Source organism: Trichechus manatus, unplaced genomic scaffold, assembly GCF_000243295.1.
Source record: "Trichechus manatus latirostris isolate Lorelei unplaced genomic scaffold, TriManLat1.0 scaffold00004, whole genome shotgun sequence".
Classification (NCBI taxonomy): Eukaryota; Metazoa; Chordata; class Mammalia; order Sirenia; family Trichechidae; genus Trichechus; species Trichechus manatus.
Genome location: NW_004443940.1, coordinates 34,183,592 through 34,207,444, shown reverse-complemented (window position 1 = coordinate 34,207,444; position 23,853 = coordinate 34,183,592). Strand labels below are relative to the sequence as shown.

The 23,853-nt window shown below is 54.6% G+C and overlaps 2 protein-coding genes across 2 annotated transcripts; one reads left to right on the top strand and one right to left on the bottom strand.

Annotated features, from left to right (window-relative positions):
- The first annotated feature begins 6 nt into the window (after nt 1-6).
- LOC101348137 (metal transporter CNNM3) lies at nt 7-13,756 on the top strand. The gene is made up of 8 exons (XM_023734225.1): nt 7-410; nt 6,986-7,129; nt 8,115-8,264; nt 8,602-8,771; nt 9,049-9,145; nt 9,560-9,693; nt 10,071-10,209; nt 13,657-13,756. Exons 1-8 carry the CDS (start codon nt 161-163, stop codon nt 13,725-13,727), a joined length of 1,155 nt encoding a protein of 384 aa, XP_023589993.1. The 5' UTR covers nt 7-160; the 3' UTR covers nt 13,728-13,756.
- Nucleotides 13,757-20,373: 6,617 nt separating this feature from the next.
- On the bottom strand, nt 20,374-23,853 carry ANKRD23 (ankyrin repeat domain 23). The gene is given in 11 exon segments (XM_004369338.1): nt 20,374-20,470; nt 20,654-20,751; nt 20,956-21,054; nt 21,202-21,300; nt 21,389-21,487; nt 21,626-21,644; nt 21,646-21,724; nt 22,049-22,107; nt 22,143-22,237; nt 22,447-22,587; nt 23,827-23,853. Coding segments are annotated over 11 exon segments (912 nt in total).

The window sequence follows — 23,853 nt, the reverse complement described above, 5'->3', positions numbered from 1 at the left end:
CGTGGGCCAGCTGCTGGAGCTGGCGGCGCGGCCCGGGCGGCTGCGCGAGCGCGTCTTGGAGCTGGCGCGCGGCGGCGGCGACCCCTACAGCGATCTCAGCAAGGGCGTGCTGCGCTGCCGGACGGTGGAGGACGTGCTCACACCGCTCGAGGACTGCTTCATGCTGGACTCCAGCGCCGTGCTGGACTTCGGCGTCCTGGCCAGCATTATGCAGAGCGGTCACACGCGCATTCCCGTGTACGAGGAGGAGCGCTCCAACATCGTGGACATGCTCTACCTCAAGGACTTGGCCTTCGTGGACCCCGAGGACTGCACGCCGCTCAGCACCATCACCCGGTTCTACAACCACCCACTCCACTTCGTGTTCAACGATACCAAGCTGGACGCCGTCCTGGAGGAGTTCAAGCGAGGTAACTGCTGGGGAATCGCGGAGGGGACGCGATTGCCTTCCCCTGGAAAAGGTGTGGGGATTTATGAAACCCTCCAGGAAGGGGTCCTGCCCCTGTGGTAGGGCAGTGAGACCTCTGAGGTCCCTTTTAAAGAAGGTGATGAACGACCTTTGGGGGAGGTATGTCCGCTTGGCATGAGTCTCCAGCTCTTTCCCTTTCCAAGGCAGTTTCTGTGAGCTTTGGACTTGTAGCAGGTTCAAGCTCTTGGATAAAAACTAAAAGAATATAGCTTCCAGATATCTGGACGCTGTTATCTGCACTCACGTAATATCAAGTTAGTCTGACCTGTGGTGTTGCCAGAACGTTGTCGGGTCATTGACAGGGCGCTGCCTCCTCGATTCCGGAAGAGGGATTACCTGTAGATACTTCTCTACAGGTGTGAGGACAGTTTTTCTTTTCGTTTCACCAAGAGCAGCTAAACGGGTGACGATTTAATCTTCCCTCTCCCGTCTACCTTCCCTCCCTTTTTTTAACCTCCCCTTGTCTAATTCTAGGGGCCCTGGTGGCGCAGTGGTTAAGAGCTCGGCTGCTAACCAAAAGGTCGGCAGTTCAAATCCACCAGCTGCTCCTTGGAAACTCTGGGGTAGTTCTACTCTGTCCTGTAGGGTCGCTGTGAGTCAGAATTGACTCGACGGCAACGGGTTTTCTCTAAGTCTCTCAAGTTGTCCTTTAATTCCACGTTCTCATCCTCTTCTCACCCTGATTTATCTGAGCAACTCTTCAGGTTGAAGGTTGAGGCTGTGAGCCCCTCCAGTGTGAGAGTGTGGGCTCCTCTACCGTCCTCCCCAACGTCGGGCTTAGGGGTGCTCCCCAGAGCTTGGCGCTCTCCTTGGCCACCAGCCATGCTTCTCACACCTCAGCTCCTGCAGGGTGGTGGTAGGTCACCCCAAGACTCTGGTTGAGCTTGACCTCAAAGGCTACCCAGCGTCAGGTGGAGAAGTGAGCAGAGCCCGGGGTGTGTCTGGCAGCTGTGAAGTCTTGCCCCACGCTGGCAGGGAAGGTGTTCTCTGAGCACCCGGACAGCCAGGTCGGGAGGGCAGGCTTTGCGGTAACCGTGTTGCTGCTGCATTGAAAGCTGCTGTCGGCGGCATTGGTGGGGGTTCTGAGTGCATCACCGCCTTTCACCCTCGCGAGACCGGGGTGTCAGGTGGCTCGGTAGTTACTGTTATCACTGTGCAGTGGAGACTGGTGCGCTGCTCTGACGGGTCTGCTAAAGAGAATCCGTCAGCTACTCCTGGCTGTTGCCCCAGAAAGTGGCCATGCAGCCCCTCTGTGGGATAGTGGAGCCCAGGGTACGGGCCCACATGGAGCCTCCCAGTGGCCAGTCCCCTGTATGGGCCACTGTGGTCCCTCCAGACACTGGTGGTTCTTGCAGCACGGTGGCCCCCAGAGCTGGACCTGGAGTCGGAGTGGGGTGGGTTCCGTCCTGCCCCTGCCGTCTCCTAGCGCGAGACCCTGGAAAGGCTGCTCAGCCTCTGGGGCTCAGGGTCTCACCTGTTAATGCTGCCCGAACCAGAGCCACACCTGCTGTCGTCGAGTCCGTTCCAACTCATGGCGACCCTGTAGGACGGAGCAGAACTGCCCCATAGGATTTCTAAGGCTGTAGTCTTTACAGAAGCAGATTGTCACATCTTTCTCCCACGGAGCGGCTGGTGGGTTCAAACTGCCATCCTTTTGGTTAGCAGCCGAGCACTTCACCAGTGCACCACCAGGGCTCCTTTGTCAGTGATAAGAGCTGGGCAAAGAATCCAGTGGGAGGAGATACGTAAACCCCTTAGCCCAATGCCGGGATACAGGCACTGAGCACCTGTTAGTGCTGATTTTTATTCCTGGGTGAGATTTAGCACGAGCACTGGTATTTGGTGTTTGCTAACTCATGAACACGGGCTCTGGTGGTGCAGTGGTTAAGCGCTCAGCTGCTCACTGAAAGGTTGGCGGTTCAACCCCACCAGCCACTCCGCGGGAGAAAGATGTGGCAATCTGCTTCCTTAAAGATTACGGCCTTGGAAACTCTACGGGGCGGTTCTCCTGTGTTCCGTAGGGTCAGAATCGACTCGACGCGGTGGGTTTCGGTTAACCGCTGAGCAAGGAGATGGACCTGCAAGTGCAGAGACCGTTCTTCCAGGCAGGTCACCAGACTGCCTTCGTTTTGGGGGATTGGCTTGGAGAGCAGTGACTGAGAGGACGTGATCAGGAAGGGGGTGCTGTGTGTTTGGTTGTGAGGTGGTCGAGTTGAGCAGGTTTAAATGTTGATGTGAAGGGGCCAGTGGAGAGGGAAGGCCACACTAGATCCCGTACCCTGCTGGGTGGCCCAGGAGCGGCTCTGGAGAACGCACTCAACCACGCAGGCTTCCTGCAGCCTGATGCCAGACGATTTGGGGCCGAGTGCCCTGCTGCTGCCTGCTAACACTGTGCTGAAAGCCTCCTGCAGGAAGCCAGTGGGTGAGGTGAAGGAGCCTAGAGATTGGTGGGGAGCTCCTGAGCCCCCTTCCACTTCCTCCTGTGGTGAATGAGGGCTGGGGAAAGTGACCTGTGCCTTTCTGTGTCCCCCTGGAACTTTCTCCGCTTCTTTTGTTCAGTGTAGCCTGTGGCCGATGTCTTTGCTTTTACTTGTTAAAGTTCTTCTTATCCTCCTCCTTCATTCCTCCGCTTATGGACAAAGAGCACGTTGTTGCTCTTGTGATGTGTGAGGTGTTAAAAATCGGTCCCCTTGGCGTCGCTCTGCCAAGCGTGGGAGGCGGTGGTGGCCTGCGGCCGGTCCTGGGGCTGCTGTCCCTGGCAGCTGTCCTTCTTCCTTTTGCTCCTTCGGAGCACCGTCTGTTCTGGGACTTCGTCGTCTGGGGCACCCCATGAGGTACCCCTCAGTCGGTGTGTGGACTTCAGATGAAACGCTGATTATTGTATGCATGTATCGCCAGGAAGAGGGAGTACTTTGCATCTGTCGGAAATAGCATGTATTTTCTTTAAGCAGCCCTGGTGGCGCAGTGGTTTAAGAGCTCAGCTGCTAACCAAAAGGTCAGCAGTTCAAATCCATCAGCCACTCCTTGGAAATTCTATGGGGCAGTTCTACTCTGTCCTATAGGGTTGCTATGAGTCAGAATCAACTCAATTGCAAGGGGTTTGATTTTTTGGAAGATACCTTAGAAAGCCCTGGAGGCGCGGTGGTTAAAGCACTTGGCTGCTAATCAGAAGATCGGGCAGTTTGAACCCAGCAGCCGCTTTGGGAGAAAGATGTGGCAGTCTGCTTCCATAAAGTTTTACAGTCTTGGAAACCCTGTGGGCAGTTCTACTCTGTCCTGTAGGGTCGTTAGGAGTGGGAATCGACCTGACGGCTTTGGTGTTTTGGTTTTTCTTTAAAGCCGTTAGCCCTTGCTTTCTTTGTCAACCCCTGATGGCAATATTCAGGGACATTCACTCAGAGGTGAGATTAGAGTGGGTGGCCTTTTCGGAGCCTTTGCTTTTAACCAGCCCAGATGTGCTTCACTGTCCGGAAGAAGCCAGAGAACTGCCAGCACGCTGAGAGAGACCTACTCGGACAGCGGCGGAGTGTTCGCACGTTGCTTTTCTCACAGGACATTGTTCAGACGTTTGCACTAAAAAACGAGGGAAGGAGAAGGAAATTAAATTCCAACTGCATTATGAAGATGTCTTAGAAATTAGGCCTTATGGAGGGTCTGCCAGCATCCAAAGAATTCGTGAGCACCCTCGGGCGTGCCGACCAGGCACTCTAGAGCTTTCCGAAGCTCTCGGGCTGATGTTGTCAAGCTGTGCCTCCGCATCTCGCCTGTGGCTCCACGGTCTCCTTCAGTGTTGGGTGTAGTTGGGGACCTGCGTGTTCCAGAGCATCTTACTCTGTCAGATGAGGAGTCGCGTTCAGTTCCTCCAGCTGCCTTTTCTGTTTCTCCGCCTGCTTTCTCGGGACTGCTTTCTGGCCGCTCAGACACCGTGTCTTGAGACTGCTGGTTTAGGAAGGAGCCCTCGTGGCACAGTGGTTAAGTGCTCGGCTGCTAACCAACAGGTCGGTGGTTCAAACCTACCAGCAGCTCCGAGGGAGAAAAGACCTGGCGGTCTGCTTCCATGAGGATTAAACCCATTGCTGTCAAGTCTATTCCGACTCGTAGTGACCCTATAGGACAGAGTAGAACTGTCCCATAGGGTTTCCGAGGAGCGGCTGGTGGATTTGAACTGCTGACCTTTTGGTTAGCAACTGAGCTCTTAACCACTGCGCCACCAGGGCTTCTCCGTGAGGATTACAGCCTGGGAAACCCTACGGGGCAGTTCTGCTCTGTCTGACTCAGAATCGACTCAGCGACATACAACAGCAGCTGGGTTAGGAGGTCTCTGAGAGCTCTGCTTCTTCCATTCGTTATGGCATTATCCCGGCGTGCTAGGTCACCGATAAACTTCTACCTGTTTTATAAAAGTTAAATTGAGGGAGAGAAGTCTGTTCATTCGTGTAGGTAACATGCCAAAGGGACTGGCTTCCTGAAAGAAAGGGGCTGAGGTGGGTGCTCTCTGCCCTGAGATGGCCATTTAGAATGGGCTTGGCCTCACGAGTCCAAAGAGGCTGTTGACCACGACTGTGGTTGGAGCCCTCAGCCCTCCTGACCTGGCCTGAGAGGTTTGTGTCACGTGGCAGGGCCACTGTGGCCCTTGTGGAGATGACGCCTGGCCGCCAGCATGAGCCAAACCAACAGAAATGGGGGTGGAAAGCTTGGGGGTGCTGTGCTCCTCATCTGGGGCTCAGGCTCAGCAGGACTGGGCGCACAGCTCTCCAGGGACCCAGGCCTCTTCCTCCTGCAGAATGGGAAGGACAGCATACAGTGGCCATTTCCACCTTGTCCGGGGATCTCAAGCATCCTGAAGAACAGTTGCTTTATTTTCCTTAGACGGAGTCCTGTGCTTCAGAGAGGTCCCCAGAGGGGAAGGATCTTCTAAGACTCGGTTCATTGTTCTTCTCAGAGAGTCAGTTGAGCATGGCAGTTGAGAGAATGGACTCAGGAGCCAACTGCCTGTGTTCATTTTGCACTCGGGCAGGTTATGTAACCTCTCTGGGCCTCAGCTGTGAAATAGGAAGAACTGTTAGGTGCCTCGGAAACCCTGGTGTTGTAGTGGTTAAGAGCTGCGGCTGTTAACCAAAAGATTAGCAGTTCAGATCCACCAGGTGCTCCTTGGAAACTATGGGGCAGTTCTCCTCTGTCCTGTAGGGTCGCTATGAGTCAGAATCGACTCGACGGCAATGGGTTTGGGTTTGGTTTTTTGGTTAGGTGCCTCATGGAGTTGTGGTCACGAGTCACTGAGTTAATAAATGAATAAAGACTCGGCCCGGCACACAGGGAGCAGTATATACTGCATTCCATCACTTTGGAGATGCGCATTTCTTGACATTTAACACCTCTGATGTCAGGCTGCGTCCTACAATTGATGGCATCTTACCCATTGCTGTCAAGTCAATTCTGACTCATAGCGACTGTATAGGATTGAGTAGAACTGCCCCATAGGGTTTTCAAGGCTGTAATCTTACGGAAGCAGACTGCCACATCTTTCTCCCACAAAGCGGCTGGTGGGTTTGAACCACCAACCTTCCAGTTAGCAGTCAAGCGCTTTAACCACTGCACCACCAGGGCTCCGTGATGGCATCTTAGATTTGTTGAAATGCAGTAAATGTCATCTCTGTTTTTTTACAGCCTCTTTTCCTGGTCATTGGGTTAGCGGTCAAATAATAATAGTAATCGGCGTTGTTGACTAATCCACATTTTCGTTCTCTGCGTCTCTGGCACAGGGCTGACTGGGCACAATGCCTGACTACCTCAGGAAAGGCATGGGGTTGGAAGAGTGAGGCAGAGCATGCTGGAGAGACCCTGACCAAGAGTCTGTTTCTGTCCTTAATTCTTGTATTGTAATTAAACCCAAAGTGTGTGTCTTAGTCATCTAGTGCTGCTGTAACAGAAATAGCATAAATGAGTGACTTTCACAAACAGAAATTTATTTTCTCACAGTTCAGGGGGCTAGAAGCCTGCATCCAGGACGCCGGCTCTGGGGGAAGGCTCTCCCTCTCTGTGGGCTCTGGGGGAAGCTCCTTGCCTCTTCAGCTTCTGTTCCTTGGCTCGTGACGGCCAAGTGGTGCGGCATCTGTCGTCCCCATCTGTGCTCGCTTGCTTGTTGCTTGCTCAGTCTGCTCTTTTTAAATCTCAAAAGAGACTGACTTGAGGTACACCCTACACTAAAACTGCCTTATTAATGTAACAAAGAAAACCCATACCCACATGGGATCGTAGCCACTGATATTACCAGAAAACCCAGTGAGTGGGTTCTGGAGTCATTTTTCTTCTTCATCACATTGAAGGAACACAGGCATTAGCTTCTGCCCTTTGGGGAGCTGGAGAGAGTCCAGGTAGAAGGTGGAGCCTGTGGTTTCCCTCCGGGATGCGTCTGCTGCATGCCTGCCTGCTTCCTCTGTTCCTACGTGTCCGGCCCAGGTCAGTGCAGACACCGCTGTGACCACAGCCATTCACACGAGTGTCCTCTCACCACAGGGAAGTCCCACCTGGCCATCGTGCAGAAGGTGAACAACGAGGGTGAGGGCGACCCCTTCTACGAGGTCCTGGGCCTGGTCACCCTGGAGGACGTCATCGAGGAGATCATCAAATCCGAGATCCTGGACGAGTCTGAAGACTACCGTGAGTTTTGATCGGCAGCGGTTTTCTGTCTCAGCTGATCTTTCAAGCTTACCGGGATGGAGAATGGGGGTGGGGTCTCCGTTTCTCTTGGCGTGGGCCATGTTTGCTGGAAAGCAGGCTGGATGTCTTGCTAGATCACCTGCCCAAACCGTTCCCCCACCAGGCCCAGTACTCCCCCTCTCCAGAAGGCCCCTGCTTGCATCTCGGTGCAGAGCCGCGGTCACCTGTCCCATCGGTTGCTTGTTCACCCCACTTCTTGCTTGGGGCTCTCTCAGCAGCTGTGGTATTTGCCTCCTCAGTCACTGAGGGGAGCCCTTTCTCTGTCTTCTCTTGTACGTTATGGGCGTGTCTCCTTCACTACAAAGGGGTCTCCCCAAAGCAGATGACCCGGGGCTTCTGTCTCAGATGAAGGCGGAGGTCTGCAGGGCAGACGCAGAACCTGTGCTTGTCGGCTGGTCCTCGGTCAGCACTGGGGACCCTACCGCTCACCCCTCCATGCCTTTGAGCGTGTTACTTTGACCCCAGCATCTTTCCCCAAAACATGGCATCTTCAGCCAGGCCCTCGGCCTGCCCCAGGCACAAGGTCGCCGGGTTGGCTGCTGCTGTTCAGCTCTGTGAATTCTCAGATGCAGGCTTTCCAGAAGGTCTCTTAGCTGCTGAGGACATTTTAGATAAACTGCTTTGCTGTTATTAGCATCATTTTCAGCCACTCCCAAGACAAGGAGCAGTCCTTCCTCAGGATGTGTCTGGAATGTAGGCTGCTGCTCCCTCCGTCTGGGGTGCCGGGATTGCTGCGTGCTGGGGTTGGCAGCCAGGCACCATCGGGGAGCAGTGCCAAGGTTGTCCCCCGGGACACCGATGCTGTCTCCTCCCTGCCCCCCTGAGCACCCCGGAGGAAGGCGCCAGGCTACGTGGTCCCTTGGTTTCCTCGTGCTGACTGGACAGGTAGCTGGCACCTGGGCACACCTTTTTCTTACCGTCTCAGGAGACACCAAGGTGAGGAGGAAGCCTGCGTCTCTGAGTGCCCCCCTCAAGCGGAAAGAGGAATTCTCCCTCTTCAAGGTGTCTGATGACGACTCTAAAGTGAAAATCTCGCCTCAGCTGCTCTTGGCCACCCAGCGCTTCCTTTCCCGAGGTGAGGGTGAAAGGTGGTCTTTGCCCCCTGCTGTCTGCTCGCCGTCAGGTGGGTCACAGGACCTGCCTCCCATTCCTGCTGAGCAGAGCGGCCCAGGAGAACGCCTGAGTCCACCTGAGGGCTGAGGGCCGGCCGGGCTGCCGTGATGTCTGACCAGCAAAGGCCAGCGAGTCTTCAGCCGGGCGGGTCTGGGTGCCCTGCCTGGTGCCGTGGAGGTGTGTCACCTCAGCTCACGGCCCCAGCGGGGCGCGCACGGCTGGGCAGCGGGAGGCGGGCGTGGTTACACAAGCCGTCATGCTCTTTGTGGACACTGTTCCTTTTTCCCACCGTGGGGCAGAGGTGGATGTGTTCAGCCCCCTGCGAATCTCCGAGAAGGTCCTGCTGCATCTGCTGAAGCACCCCAGTGTCAACCAGGAAGTGAGGTTTGACGTGAGCAACCGTCTGGCCGCAGAGCATTACCTGTACCAGCGCAGCCGGCCAGTCGACTACTTCATTCTCATCCTACAGGTAACTGGGATGGAGGCTGGACTCTCCCGTTTCCCTGTAAAACGGGAAGGGTCGTGAGAAGAGGTGGGGAACAGGGACATCCAGCCCCTCGTCCCCCTCAGTACTTGGGGTTGATGGTTTCTCCTTGCGTTCTCCGACGGGAAAGATAACCTAGCCGCACCTGTTTCCCTCTCGCTCCCTCCCTCCCTCTGTCTCTCCCTCCCTCCGTCTCTCCCTCCCTCCATTTCTCCCCTTCTCCGTCTCTCCTGCCCCCTCTCCCTTCTTCCCTTCCTCCCAGGGCAGGGTTGAGGTGGAGATCGGGAAAGAGGGCCTGAAGTTTGAGAACGGGGCCTTCACCTACTATGGAGTGTCCGCCCTGGCAGCGCCGTCCTCTGGTGAGCAGCGCCCCCTGGAGCTGTCGGTGGGTCAGGGGCACGGGGCTGGGCTTTGTCAACTTGAGAGCCCCCCACACCCCACTGCAGTTGTTGCTGTGGATCTCCACGCTCAAGAGTCTAGCCTTCCCTTCCCCCGGAGCCCACTCCTTTCCCACCAGATGCTCTGTGGCCAGCAGCCCTGTGCTACGCATGGTCTCCTGGCTGGGGGTGGGGCAGCGTTTGCTCGGGGTTCACCCCGTGCTCACGCCCAGCCCTGCACAGCTGTGCCCTGGAGGAGCTGTGCCCACCGTCCTCCTCAGTGTTCTTAGCCATATCGCACTCCAGTGGTTTGTGGGGTGGATCTTAGAGGCTCAGCGTGGAGGCTGCCCGGCTCCAGCACTGGCTCCCACCATCACTGACTGTTCCTCTCGATAGTTCATCAGTCCCCAGTGTCCTCACTCCAGCCTGCCCGCCGTGACCTGCAGCCCGAGGCAGCAGACGGCACCCGCTCTTCCACGTACTGCCCGGACTACACCGTGAGGGCCCTCTCTGACCTGCAGTTCATCAAGGTGACCGCCTGGGCAGCTCGTGGATGCTGGCTTTTCCCCAGCTTTGTGTCCCCGAGGGGCTAGACCGGCTGGTCACGTGCTTGTGTGGGTGCGGAGTAAACCCTGAGCGTGGGGAGGGTGGCCGTGGTTCCCGAGGCCCCCGTGACCCCGTGACCTGCCCCGGCTCCAGGCCTGTCCGCCCGGTTTGTCGGACGTCTTAAAACCGGCGGGTACGCTTGCTCGTCTCTGTTCCGAACTGTTTAAAGCCCTTTCTGTTTTCTCCTCCTACCACGCTGTGGCTCTCCAGTCTAGTTCAGTTGTGAGCAGGAGGGAACGGTGTGACCTTCTCCCTCGCTCCACACACTGCACCTGCCCAGGTGATGCTCTCTGTCCTCCAGGTGACACGGCTGCAGTACCTCAATGCACTCCTGGCTACCCGAGCCCAGAACACGCCGCCGTCCCCCGAGGGCGTGGACCTCCAGGTCGTCCCGGGCAGCCAGACCAGGCTGCTCAGCGACAGGACAGCTGCAGTGGCAGGTAACCCTGGGGGACACGTCCTTCCTGCTCGCACACACACTCGCTCTCTGCCCTTACCCTGCCCTGCATGTTCTCCCTTTTGCTCCACATCCTTTTCTCCTCCTTTCCTTGCTGCTGTTGAACTGCTCATGGTGACGCCAAGGTGTGCGCCACAGTCACATGCAGAGCGTATTAAGTCAACGCTCTCTGTCAGGCGCCTGTTAGGATGGACTTAGTTAAGGATTAACTGCTGAATGAGAATGAGATCAGGTTCAGACACTGTACTGACATTCAGGATTAGGATTTGGTCACAGCTAGGCCTGGCTCAGGAGGTGGTGGCTTGGTGGAAACCGTTCCAGAAACTAGGGAGGCACCTGCTGAGTGGTTTGGTCAGGTCATGTGAATATTTAAAGCGTGGGACAGCCCGGGTTTCGTTGTGAGCAGGAGGATGTTGGAAGAAACAGCCTGCAGTGTGAGATGGGAATGGGGGGTGAGATGGTAAACCTCACCCCTGCAGTGTAAGAAGGGAAAAACACAAGGGAGCTCTCTGTGAAATGCAGGCCTTGGAAAGAAGTGCTAAGAAGTCGGGAAACTGTCTTGTTCTTGTAATCTGCCTTTTTTAATTTTGATTGAGCTCCGAGTCGTGGGTCAGAGGTCCCCAGAGCCTCCTGAGAGAGCCGTGGGCTCCTGGGGAGACTGGAAAGGGCTGAGCCTGGCGTGACTCAACACCGCGCACTGCCCAGGGAGAGGGACGAGCTCTTACTCAGCTCTGCCAGGCACTGTGCTGGGAGCTTCACGTGTGCTGACACAGTCCCCGTCCCCATGGTTCTGAGAGGTGGTGGTGGTTGTCCCTGTTGTACTGATGAGGAATCCAAGGCAGAGACAGGTCACAGCCGGGATGTGCCACGCCACGTTGGAACCCTGGCATTGTGACCTGGAAGCCATGTGTGCCTTTGACTGCTGGGCTGCGGTGCTTGAGCGCGAACGGCTCTGGTTGTGTAGACCAAGCTTGAGAACGTAAAGCTACTTTTATAAAGAAATACTTCCCAAATTGTGCTGTGGCGTGCAGGTAGAGGGACAGAGAGCCCGCCCTGGGCCACGCGGGTGCTAGCTGTGTGCTCAGCTCTGGGCGCATTGTGCTCTTCGCCCTGAATCCGGGCATGGATTGCAGCCCTTCCCAGTTGAGTGTGCACTTGGGGGCAGTGGCCCCTTCTAGGGTTCATTCAGCGGTGTCTGCGCTCTGCAATGTTACCTTATTTCACGGGGCCCCTCTTGAACACGTATCCTGAGGTGGAGGGCGGACGTCCACACCGGCACATTAGACCTGAGTCTAAGAGCCAAAGGCTCGTGGTTCACGTGAGCCTGGACCTTTGCCTTTGGCTCTCCATACACAGCGAGCCTTTCCAGCTTCACCTGCTCTTCCAGCTGACGTGCCGTGTTCAGGGTACAGACCTAATTTAGGAAGGACACGCGCTCCTCGCCCCACTTTTCGTCACGTACCCAGGGATGGCTGTGATCCGTGTTTGCTTCATCCACTCATAGGGCAGTCCTAAAACTGAAGAAACCAATCCTGTTAACAGCGAGCTGATTCCAACTCAGAGCGACCCTGTAGGGCAGAGTAGAACCGCCCAATAAGGTTTCCAAGGAGTGGCTGGTGGGTTTGAACTGCCGACCTTTTGGTTAGCAGCCGAGCTCTTAACCACTGCACCACCAGGGCTCCGAGGGCGGTCCTGCTAGAGAAGACTCTGCAGCGGCTCCGCGGGTCTCTTCCTCTGTAGCAGGTTATCTGCTCTCCTGTAAACACCACGGTGGTCACTTCCCGTACGTGTTGCCCTGACATTTGTCCCCAGTGAGCCTCACTGCTGGCTCTCTGCTCCTTGCCTCGGCTCTGTGGGGTCATCCCTGCGGGCTTGGCATTCCATTGTCCAGAAGGGCTGCTGTAGCCCTACACTTGGAGGTTTCCCTGGGTCCCTGGGTGCACCGCTCACACACGCAGGTCCAAGCCAGTCCTGGGCCTTTGCACAGGATCCCCCGCCAGAGCAGCGCCTTCATTCCCCCTGCTGGCTCCTGTTTCTGGTCCAATTGTCTGTCTGTAAAATGCCTGGAAGACAAGGATTTCTTGTTACCTACAGCAGGGTCAGCAGACTATGGCCCACGGACCAAATCTGGCCAGTTGCCCGTCTTTGTATATAAAGTTTTACTGGAGCACACGCCTCTGTTCACGTGTTGTGTGTGGAGCTGAGGAGTTGTGACAGACCCGTGGCCTGCAAAGCCTAAAAATATCGGCCCTTTACATAAAAAGTGTGCCGATTCCCACCTACAGCGTGGAACCTTGTTGAAAGCCCTTTCACATTCTGAACACCTTCCACATCACTGTGTACTTCCAGGGGAAAGCTGGGCCCCAGACGGCTCTGTCCCCGGGTTTCCCTCTGTCCTGGGTGGCAGGGAGCAGAGGGCCTGCCCCGTGAGCCTGTTCATCTCCGTGGTGCGGCCCAGAGCTGAGAGTGCCGTTCAGCCCCTCAGCTTGGCTCCTCTCTCTCTCTCTCTCTCTCCCCGTCTCTCTCTCTCTCTTTCTCTCTCTCCATCTCTCTCTCTCTTCCTCTCTTTCTCCTCATCTCTCTCTCTCTCTGTCTCTCTCCCCATCTCCCTCTTTCCCCATCTCCCTCTCTCTTCCCCTCTCCATCTCTTTCTCCTCATATCTCTGTCTCTCCCTCTGTCTCTGTCTCTCTCTCTCCCCCCCATCTCTCTCTCTCTCCCTCCGTCTACCTCTCTTTCTCCCCTTCTCTCTCTCTCCCCTTCTCTCCTCTCTCCCCGTCTTTCTCTCCCTCTCTCCCCCTTTCCTTCTCTCCCTGTCTCCCCCTGTCTCTCCCTCCATGTTTCCCTGTCTCTCTCTCTCTCCCTCTCCCCATCTCTCCCTGTCTCTCTCCCCCCCTCCCTGTCTCTCCCTCTCTCTCAGCCTTCCCAGTAGACCTTTCCCACCTTGGCATATATGGAAACTGTAGTTGCTAAATGACTGTGGACTACTGAGCATTTCTGGTTTCAGAGAACGCCCCAGGCAGATAGCTTCCCTTTCCCTTTGATTTGCTTCCGCAGCCCCTTAGATGCTGGGAGGAGGACTGCAAACAGCCTCCCGACCCGGGAGGCATTTCTCCATGAGGGGTGCGGAGCTTCCTGTCGCTCACTGCTGTTTTCATTTTTCTGAAAGATTAGGGGACCGTGAAATACTTGCTCAGCCTCGGGAAATAAAACTTCTTCCAGTGAGGGGCGCCTTATTGTCCAGGCAGGCCCTCCTCCCCAGCGCTGAAATCCACAGCCCCAGCTCCCTCTGCTTCTGTGACAGCTGACCCCAGCTCTGCCTTGCTGTCTCATCTGTCTCCAGCTCTTCTGCACACCTGCCCCGTTTGTCTTAGTAAGACATGCTGTCTTCACCAGCTTTGATGTTAAATGTTCTCTCCCCTTCTCCTCTAGGGTCCCACCACGGCAGACCAGGCCACCCGGCAGAGGAAAGCCCTGGACGGAACTCTTCCCCAGGAGTTTAACTTCTTGCCAAGCAGCCCCAGATCTGGGGAATGGATGAGCAAGTGGGGAGCTAGCGGGAGCGAAGGCATAGCTCCTGCCATCTGTCCCCGTCCCTCCAGGCCACGTTTTAGATGGCCCTCATACATGGTCCTGGGCTGTCCTCAGAATCAAGCTTCCATCCCAGGAGCCTTCAGCAGGCCCTGCTCTCCTGTAAGGAGATGGGACCACCCGGGCACAGCCCTCAGGCCACTTCTGGAAGGAATTAATCTCCAGCCCCAGGCCCAGTCTTCGCCCCCTCCCCGAGGCTGTGACAGTGTGGTGTGTTTATATCTCCCGGGGCCAAGCCAGGATGCAAGTGCGTGACTGCTGCCTTTACGTGGTCGTGACCTGTGCTCGCTTTGCTTTTAATCTGCTGACCTGCTGCGGGCAGCACTTTCTGAGCAAACCGAGAGCACCAGTTTGGGCTGGGGGTTCACATCCACGGCCTTGTCCACAACGCCATGTTTCAGGGCCCACTCCCCGGCCTACCCATGTGCCAAACCTGGAAGCAGGACCCCACGTTTGCCCCCCATCCCTGGCTCCATCCTGTGGGGATTACCTTTCTGACCCACCCTGGAGGCAGGCTCCTCACCCTGGGAACCCAGGGGCCTGCCTGGCGCCCCGGGCTATGGGCCTACTTCTCTGCCGCTCCTCTGCCACCTCACTTAGTCATCGCTGACGGTGTTGTCAGTTGCCATGTTTCAAGGAGAGGTCACACACAGGAGTAAGGGACCTTACATCGCATCTGATCCTTCCTTTGTTGTCTGGTCCCGGGTGATGGTCACCACGGCTGTCTGCTGTCTCTGTCTGACACCTTCCTCAGAGGCCGGCCTCCGCGTGTGGAGGTGCTAGGTGGCTGAGATGTGTGGAGGGGGTGCTGGGTGGCTGAGACACCAGAGAGCAGCAAGGGAGGGCAATGGTGTTTATGAACCAGGCAGATCCCCCATCACCTTTCTCAAAAAAAGCAATCGAGTTTTCTTACAACTCTGAAACATTCAGGTTCTTTGCTTTTTTTTTTTTTTTCCCCCTGTTCCTAGCGATGGGATTTTAGAGAAGTGGGAACAAGAAGGCATTTGGCTTTTTCTCCTGGTTTACCTGTTTTTACCTTTCGCAGATCTTCAGCTGGGTAAACTGGAGCATCACAGGGTCATATGGTCATAGGTTGGGGAGGCGGGAAAGAGGATTTCTGGAACCTCTCTCGAAGGACTTTGGGTCCTTAGGAATGGACCAAAGGCCCAGGACGAGCCGCGGTGGTGCCTGCTCCTACCTGTGGTTAAGGAAGAGTGTTCAAGAGCAAGCCCAGGTGGGAACGGGCTTCAGCCTTACCCTTCCAGCTACTGTGTTCTCTGCTCGTCTCTTGGAATCTTTCGGCCAATTAAAATCCTCAGACCTGGGTCCCGCCTCTGGGAACTCTGACTTCATCCATCTGGACAACAGAATTTTTTTTTGTAATTTAGATTTACAGAAGAGTTCCCATATATACCCTTCACTCAGCTTTCCCTAATGTTAACATCTTCCATAACCGCGGTAAATTTATCAAGACTTAAAAAATTAACATTGTTACAATACTGTCAATTAAACTACAGACTTCATTTGGATTTACCGGTTTTCCCAGTAACAAGTCGTCTTCTGTTGCAGGATCCAATCCAGGATACCAGGTTGCATTTAAAGCTATTTTTTTTCCTTCTTAAACTTTTTATTTTGAAATAATTACAGATTCCCAGGAAGTTACAGAGAGGCCCCACGTCCCTCTCAGTTTCCCTCAGTGGGTGCATCTTACGTAATTACAGCACACTAGAGAGCCAGGCATGTGACGCTGTCACGTTGGGTATGTGGTCCTACGGCGGTTTATCACCGTCACCTGGGCACATCTGTGTCGCTGCCGCAGGAACTCTCCGTTCTGCCCTCCCCCCGGGTCTGTGGTAACGCTGATCCACTCGTGGCTTAGCAGTGAGATCACCTCCAGCATCTTGAGGCTGCCTCTAGATCAGCATGCCCACTTCTCCCCCACCAGCCCTAACCCCTAGCGACTGACCTGTTTCCCAGCTACGACCTTGTCATCTCAAGGGTGTCGGCAAATCATACCGTCTGTCATTCTGTAGAGTCATCCGGGTTGTGTGTCGATCGCTGGTTCCTTTTTGCTGAGTGGCGTTCCCTGGTGTGGATGTGCCATAGTTCGTGTAACCATTCACCTGCTGGAGGACATCGGGGTGGTTTTAGGCTGTTGGAATAAAGCCACTGTGAACGTTCGTGTACAGGTTTCTGTGTGAAGGTTGCTTTCATTTTTCTGGGATAGATGCCCAGGAGGGCAAACACTCGGTCACGTGGCAGTTGCATGTTTAGATCATTTTAAAGAAACTGCCAAACTTTTCCAGAGCGGCAGCACCATTCTATATCCCACCAGCAAGGATGACGGACCCTCTTCTCCACGTCCTTTCCCTAGTTTGGTGGCGTCACTGTTACTTTAGCCGTGTTGATAGGTGTGTAGTGAGATACATCGTTGTTTTGTTTTTTTCTCGTTTAGCAAGCAGTGACCGCTTTGTACTTTTTGTGTTAAAATAGGCAAAATTTGCCATTTCAACCGTTTTCACATTCACAGTGTTGCACAACATCACCACAATTCGTCTCCAAAACCTTTTCATCACCTCAAACAGACCCTGTGCCTTACAGCACTAAGTCTCCGCTCTCCCCTCCCCCGGCCCGTGGTGACCACTAACGTGCTTTCCGTCTCCATCCATGTGTCTGTTCTAGGTATTTCATGTAAATGGATATTTGTCAAACTGACGAGTAGGATGGGATCATAAAGTGCCCCTTTGTGTCCAGCTTATTTTACTTCGGTTGTTTTCAAGGGTCATCCATATTGTAGGATGTATTAGAACTTCATTCTTTTTTATGTGGAGTAATATTGCATTGTACATGGAGGCATTTTGTTTATCCATTCATCTGCTGATGAACACTTGGATTGTTTCCATCTTCTGGCTATTGTGAATTCTGCTACAGAGAGCACAGGGGTGTAAGTATCTGAGTCCCTGCTTTCAGTATCTCATGGTGGTTTTTTGAAACTAATGACGTTGAGCATCTTTTCGTGTGCTGACGGTCATTTGTATTTCTTCGGAGAAATGTCTGTTCAAGTCCTTTACCCATGTTTCTATTGAGTTGTCTTTGTTGTTGAATTATAGGAGTTCTTCGTATATTCTGGATGTTTTGCCCTTATTGGATGTATGATTTTGAAATATCTTCTCCTGTAGGTTGTCTTTTCACCTTCTTAATACTGTCCTTTGATGGCACAAAAGTTTTTAAATTTTGATGAAATTCAGTTTATTTTCTTTTGTTGCTTGTTTTCGTTTTCTAAGACTCCATCATCAAGTATAAGGTCCTGAGGATTTACCCCTGTGTTTTCTTCTAATATTGTTACAGTTTTAGCTCTCATATTTAGGTCATTGATCCATTTTGAGCTAATTTTTGTTCTCGGGGTGAGATGGGGTCCGTATCATTGTGGCTTAATTTGCATTTTCATGATGGCTGATGGCAGTATCTTTTCATGGGCTTGTCTGCCAGCTGTCTGTCCTCTGGTGAAATGTCTGCTCAAGGCTTTTTCCCATTTTTAATTGAATTGGTTTTGTTTTTTTTTTGAATTGTTGAGTCCCAAGAGTTCTTTGTATATTCTAGATAGTAATCTTCTGTCAGACTTCCGGTTTGCACATATTTTCTCCCAGTCTGTAGCTTGTCTTTTCTCTTGAGAGTCTTTTGCAGAGCAAAAGTTTTTAATTTTGACAAGGCCCAATTTATCAAATTTTTCCTTTTATGCATTGTGTTATTTTGGTGTCTTCTCTAACAACTCTTGGCCTAGTCCAGGATCCCAAAGATTTTCTTCAATGTTTTTTCCTAAAAGATTTATAGTTTTATATTTAAGTCCATGATCCATTTTGAGTTAATTTTTGTATTGGGTGTGAGACTTCAGTTCATTTGTTTATCCGTGCGTGTCCACTTCTCCAGCACCATTTGTTGAAAAGGCTGTCCTTCCTCCACTGAGCTGCATCTGCGCCGTTGTCAGTCAGTTGGGCGTGTTCGCGTGGGCCTGTTTGCAGCTTCTGTTCTGTGTCACTGATCGGGGTGCCTGTCCCCCTGCAGTACCGGTCTGTATTACTGGCGCTGTGTGAGAAGTCTTGAAATAAGGTAAACTGATGCCTCCCGCTTTATCCTAGTTCCTTTGCCTTTTCATATAAATTTTAGATGAATCTTGTCTATATCTACAAAAAAATCTTGCTAGGCTATTGATAGGAACTTTGTTCAACCTGTGTTAATCAGTCTGGGGAGAACTGACATCTTATTGAGAACACGGGATATCTGTGCATTTACCCAGACCTTTGATTCATCAGTATTCTGTAGTTTTCAGCACGCAGGTCCTTACGTATTTTGTTAGATTTACTCCTGAGTATTCCCGTTTCTGGAGCAGTTGTAAATGGTATTTTTAATTCCGGTGTTCAGCTGTTCATTGCTACTATATAGAAATACAGTAGATTTTTTTGTTTATCCTGTATCTTGAACCTTGGCCAAACTCATTTATTCTAGGTTTTTGGAAATTTGTTTTGTAGATTTGTTAGGATTTTCTGCAGAGACACGTGTGTCACTTTCGTGATGATAACTGGTACCTGGGCCCGTCCATCAGGGGTTCCGATTTAATCAGTCTGGACATCAGGATTTTTGAAACTTTCTGGTAATTAGAATTCCTGGGTAATTCTAACAGGCAGCTGAGGCTGAGGACCACTGCTTTCTGAACTTGCCCACGAGTGAACAGAGCTGCTAACAGATGTGAGAGACCAAGTCGGGCCCCCACAGCATCGCCAGCTGACTTACAGCCTGTCCTGCTGTCAGGCTGGCGTGGTTTACAGGCTCGGGCGCTACTGCCGAGGGAGACGAAGCCCTGCTGGCTCGCCCCGGCGCCCCACATCCTGGTTCCTCCCAGCCCACGACAGACAGCTAGGCTGTGACGGATAGTTGACCAGTTTTAATGAGCAGAAAGTGCTGATATGTACAGAAAGGTTTCTTTTGTCACTTCTATGTCCCCATTTTCTAGATGGGGGCTGTCTCCGTGGTCTTGAACGCCCGTTTCTCCCACGGCACCAGTGTCCCGGGTGAACGCTGGCCCGTCACTGCGGGTAGAAGGTGTCAGTGTGAGAGAACGCTGGCCCGTCTGCGGGTAGAAGGTGTCAGTGTGGGAGGGTTGTGGCCCCTGACGTGAAGCGCTCGTTTTCACACGGCGAGAACAGCCTTGTTTCTGGCCCTGGAAGGCCACCAGTGGGCTAAAAACGGCTGCAAAATGAACGAACGTGGGCGCTGCAGAACCCAGGACCGCGAGAGGGAGGCCAAGCCTTCATCTTTCAGCTCTTCCCTCGGCCTGTGGTCCTTGGTGTGGGATGCAGCTCTTTAAGGTTCGGTTTCCGGCACTGAAGGGCCCAGCCCGGCCAGCGGTGCTGACATCAGCAGCACAGGTCTACGCAGTGGAACTGGAAACAGCAGCAGTGAGGGGAAGGCACCCTCGGGGGCCTGAAGTGGGCACTAGATCCTACCAGGGGCCAGACAAGGGAGAGGAGGGGGTGTGCTCCCTGCCCCCCACTCCACCTTGCGGGGCCAAGTTCAGAGTTCCTCAGTGTCCTGGCCTCTGAGGGGGGGTAAAGCAGAGGGGGATGCAGCCGCAGGGTCCAGGCAAAAGCTAGCACTCTTGTATTGGGGACAGAGCCTCAGCCTAACTAGGATTATGGGCCACCGCCCCAAGAATTGAGTGGGCCACGAGCAACCCCCAGCACACAGGCTCTTCACCCACACAAGGACAGTCACCAGCCAGTGAGGCAGGCCGGACCCGGCCTTTAGGTTAGTGGGCTCCAGTTTAGCAAGATGTTTCTCTAACAAATACTCCAGATCACTGGTCTTAGGGCATCTGAGCAACCAGGTTGGAACTGGACTTCCGTGGCTGTGGGGCCTCAAACCTGTGGAACAACCCCTTCCAGACTGCCAGAACCCAACCCCAGAGTCCTCAGACCAGAGCTGTCTAGAGCTGCTCCACTGCTATCATGGTTGCTGCTGATAGCGATGGAGTTTTCTGGAAAAGCCCTTTGCCTAAGGGCACGGGCCAGCCGTGGGAACGCCCAGGCCGTCGTCTGCCTCCTGTGTGTTCTCTGTGGCAGGAGACAGGCCCTCGGGGAGGGTGGAGGCCTAACGAATCTCCCAGACTGAGGAGTAACCCACACTGAGGAGGTCTTAACACCCAGCACTGAGTAACTCCAGGCTGAGGACTCTGTCTTCTGCTCCATCTTTGGCTTGTACTCTATTCCACTGTTCCTCGTCAGGACCCACTGTCTTCTGGTCACCGGTGGTCCTCGACTTCACCCATTCCTAGCTCCAGCCCTTGCAGGGAACAAATCACCCCTTACACGTGCAGCAGGTAGACCTCTAGCAACCTGCTGGACTGGGGCTGCCCATCATGTCTGACAGGGCGGCCTCGTAGGCCTGAGGGGGACCAGGTTGGATGGGCAAGAACCACAAGTGTGCAGATGCATGAGTGGCATAGGGGTGGAAGTTGAGGGGGATGGAATGGTGGCTGCGGGTGACCCCGCAGGTCTGCTGAACTCAGCACTGTGTACGAGGATGGCCCACGTGTGCCTGCAGCGCCTCCTGGATGCCCCGCTGCCAGTCTCGTGCCAGCTGCAATGGGGTGACTGATGCCTGGGAATAAGGGTGCTGGGTCAGCCCTTAGCTCGTAGGAGCGCCGCCTGACCCCCTGCTGCGGAGTGCCAGGGCCTCTGCCCCGTGGGCTCTCCTCTGCCCCCCACCCCCCACCCTGGTGCTCCTCTGCCCCGCGGGCATTCCCTTGCCCCACAGGTGTTCCTCTGCCCCGCAGGTGCTCATCGTGTTCTGCACGCCCAGCTTGGCTCCACAGAGCAGCAGGATCTTCATGGCTTTGTAGTGGCCGCGCCGCACAGCCTCGTGAAGGGCTGTGTCCCCTTCCTGTAGACAAAGCCCCTCCAGTACTGGGAAGCCAGTCTCCAGCCCACTTCATCCCGCCCTTACCTGTCAGCCATCACTTTGAGGACCACAGAGGGAGGGGTCAGGTCAGGAGGTGCTGTCACAGAGCAAAACTGGCTCTGGCTCAACCTCCTCCGTCACAGTCCCCTGCTGCAGCTGCCCTGTCCTGGAAGACCGAGTGCCTACCTTATCCTGGGCGTCAGAGAGGGCACCACGTGCAATGAGGTGCTCCAGGCAGTCACTGTGCCCCGTCCGGACGGCCACGTGTAGAGGGGTGCTCCAAATCTGGGACAGGTGAGTGAAGGTCAGTGTGAGGCCTCATCCCAACCCCAAAAGGCTGGGCTTTCTCTTCTCCATAAACAGCATCAGCTCCCGGGTGGAATGCTCCCCTGCCTCTCCTGACAGACCACCCCAAAGCAGGGTGCCCCTCACCTTGTCCCGAGCGTTGACTCAGGCCCTGTGGTTAAGCAGCTGCTGGAGAATGTCCAGATGTCCTCCACGGCAGGCCCAGAACACAGGTGTCCTGTCCAGCTGCAGAACGAGAGCACCAGAGCACTCAGAGTTGCTGGGGTGCTAAGCGGCGGGTCAGCTGTGAAAACGGGCCTTCCCGAGTTCTCACCAAGTCCTGAGCGTCCACGCTGGCACCTGCCTCCAGCAGCCTGCTCACAAGCTGGCTGTGACCCTTCAGGCAGGCCCAGTGCAAGGCCACGTGGTGAAGCTGGGGGTGGAGAAACGGGCCATCAGGCAGAGGGATCGGGTTCCAGGCCTTTCCCGCCCAGCTCGGTCCGTCCTGCCGCACAGGAGCCTGGCGCTGAGGGCTGCGCTCCCCGGCTCACCCCACATGCTCGCGCCTCACCTTGTTGTGGGCACTGGGGGCCGCCATCTACCAGGTACTTGTCAGTCAAGGCCCCCTGGTTGTCAGCAGCCGCCTTCAGGGATATCTCCAGGCCCACGGCTCCGGCTGGGGCTGCGGCTAGATAAGTTGAAGGACAAGAACAAATCACTCCCCCAGCTGTGACATCAGATTCACCGCTCTAGCCCCAGGGTTCACTGCTGGCTTGTTAAGATACCGATGTTTTTTCTTAATCCCACCCCCAGGAGGTGCTGACTGAGTAGAGGTCTCTGGAATGCACTTTCTAAGCCCCTCGGGGCCTAGGGGAGCGAGGTTTGGGAGCAGTGTTGGAGTCTGCAGTGTGCCTGTACCACACCCCATGCTCCCCCCGCCGACCCCAGTTGCCCCACAGGGAAGCACAGCTCTTCCTCGCTTCTCAGTCCCCATGCTCCCCCGCCACCCCAGCTCTCACCCTAACCAGGGGCTCCGGTTCCCTGGCGGGGACGCTGCGATACGGTCCTTTCCTTCTTCGTCTTTGAACCAAGTTTTCCAAGTCCCTTTCCTTCGTCTTTGAACCAAGTTTTCCAAGTCGGTCAGGTTCTCCAGATTGAGTCTGGAGCTGTTAAATCTTTCAAGCTGGAACACGGAGAGGGGCAGAAAAAGTTAGGGTTGGGATGGGACCTGCTTGACTCGAGACCATGACAGCCATCAGCCACTGGTTATGGCAGCCTTGGGGGCAGGTTCTCAGTCGAATCCTTATCTCCCTGCCCACAGGAGCTCAGGCTCTCCAGGGTCCTCACTGCTCTGAGCCAGCCCACACAGGGACTAGCCCCCCGACCCCCAGCATCTCTCTCACTTTCTTCCTCCCATTTCTGCCTCTCCTGGGCCTCCTGGGATCCCAGCCTCCAGGCACCAGGCTAGCCTCCAGAATCAGGAGCTCCGTGTCCAAATCCCAACACTTCCCTTTCAGCTCTTTCACCACTTCCCTGTCGGAATGATGAGAACAATGAGAAGGGAGAAGCCCTTAGAACCCAGTGCCAGGAAGACCGGGCCGAGAGCTGACATCAGAGGTCAGTGCTCTGGGTTTGAGAGCGGGACTCACCCTTCTCAAAGCTGCGTGGAGCCCAGCGTGCTGGCGAGCTCCCTGATATGCACACCTGCTGCTCGCTCCCTCGGGGACCTCCCCCCACCAACCGCAGTGTCCCCTGAGGCTCAGCAGGAATGCAGGGCTGGCGGCTGTGACACCATGTCTATTTATACCCCAGTTCCCTCGTGGGTTGCTGTCCTTAGATTCCCACCAGGTCACGTCATACTGCCCCCGGACACCAAGCTCACAGGGACAGAGGAGACACCCCTGGGGTGAAAAGCTGAATTCCTGGGTTCACATCTTGGCTATTTGTGAAGCTATGTTTCTCGGCCCATAGAATGGGGGTAAAAATAGCACTTACCTCCTGGAGCTGTAAAGATCAAATGGGTTACTGGGACTTAAGAGCCTACCACAGCAAACACTCATTCTTTTCTTTCCTCAGTTCCCACCCCCAGGATCTCAGGAGCTAGGGAGACCGACGACGAATAAGCAGGATGGGGGGACAGAAAAGGTTGGAATGCTAGGACAACAGAGCCCACAGCTTCCAGCCAGCTATAATATCGTCCCTTCTAAAGCAAGCGCTGGCTGCCTAACGCTTCTCGGCCTTGTAATCCCGCCTGTCGGCCAAGGCTTCATCAGGCTGGAGCCAGCTGGTGCCACTGGCCCTGCTGGGTGATGTGACACCCTGGACCTCACTACCCTCCATGTCCCACCCACCTCCCCAAAACACAGACATCCCAAAGCACACTCACAAGAACACCCTTCTTCCCTATCCCCTGCCAAGACAGCCAGACCCTCGGGACCATTTCCAGAGCAATGACTCCATAGAGGCTAAGCTAAATGAACGAACCCCTCAGCTACGCCAGTGACTTCCAAGGTAACCTGCTCTTCCTGGTTTCTCTTTCAACCTCACAGTCAAGGACAGAACTTGCTAAACTCAAGGCTTTTCTTAACTACTGTCACCCAACTTCTTTCCCATTTGATGCTGATCTCTCACCCCTAACCACCCCCTCACCACCTCACACGAGACTTGGGCAGACAGACAGGAACTGGATGTTTGCTCGTGGCTGATCCTCAGACCTCATCACTGTGTCGAGGCTGTTTCCCCAGCCTCCCGCCCTCTGCCCCACATCCTTACCAGCTCCTCAATACTAATGAAGTCCAT

Bases quoted from the DNA above. Each gene is read 5' to 3' on its own strand.
- LOC101348137 (XM_023734225.1), top strand. From the start codon at position 161: ATGCTGGACTCCAGCGCCGTGCTGGACTTCGGCGTCCTGGCCAGCATT. The intron at 7,130-8,114 runs GTGAGTTTTGAT...TTACCGTCTCAG, and splicing joins GGACGAGTCTGAAGACTACC to GAGACACCAAGGTGAGGAGG. The intron at 9,694-10,070 runs GTGACCGCCTGG...TCTGTCCTCCAG, and splicing joins CTGACCTGCAGTTCATCAAG to GTGACACGGCTGCAGTACCT.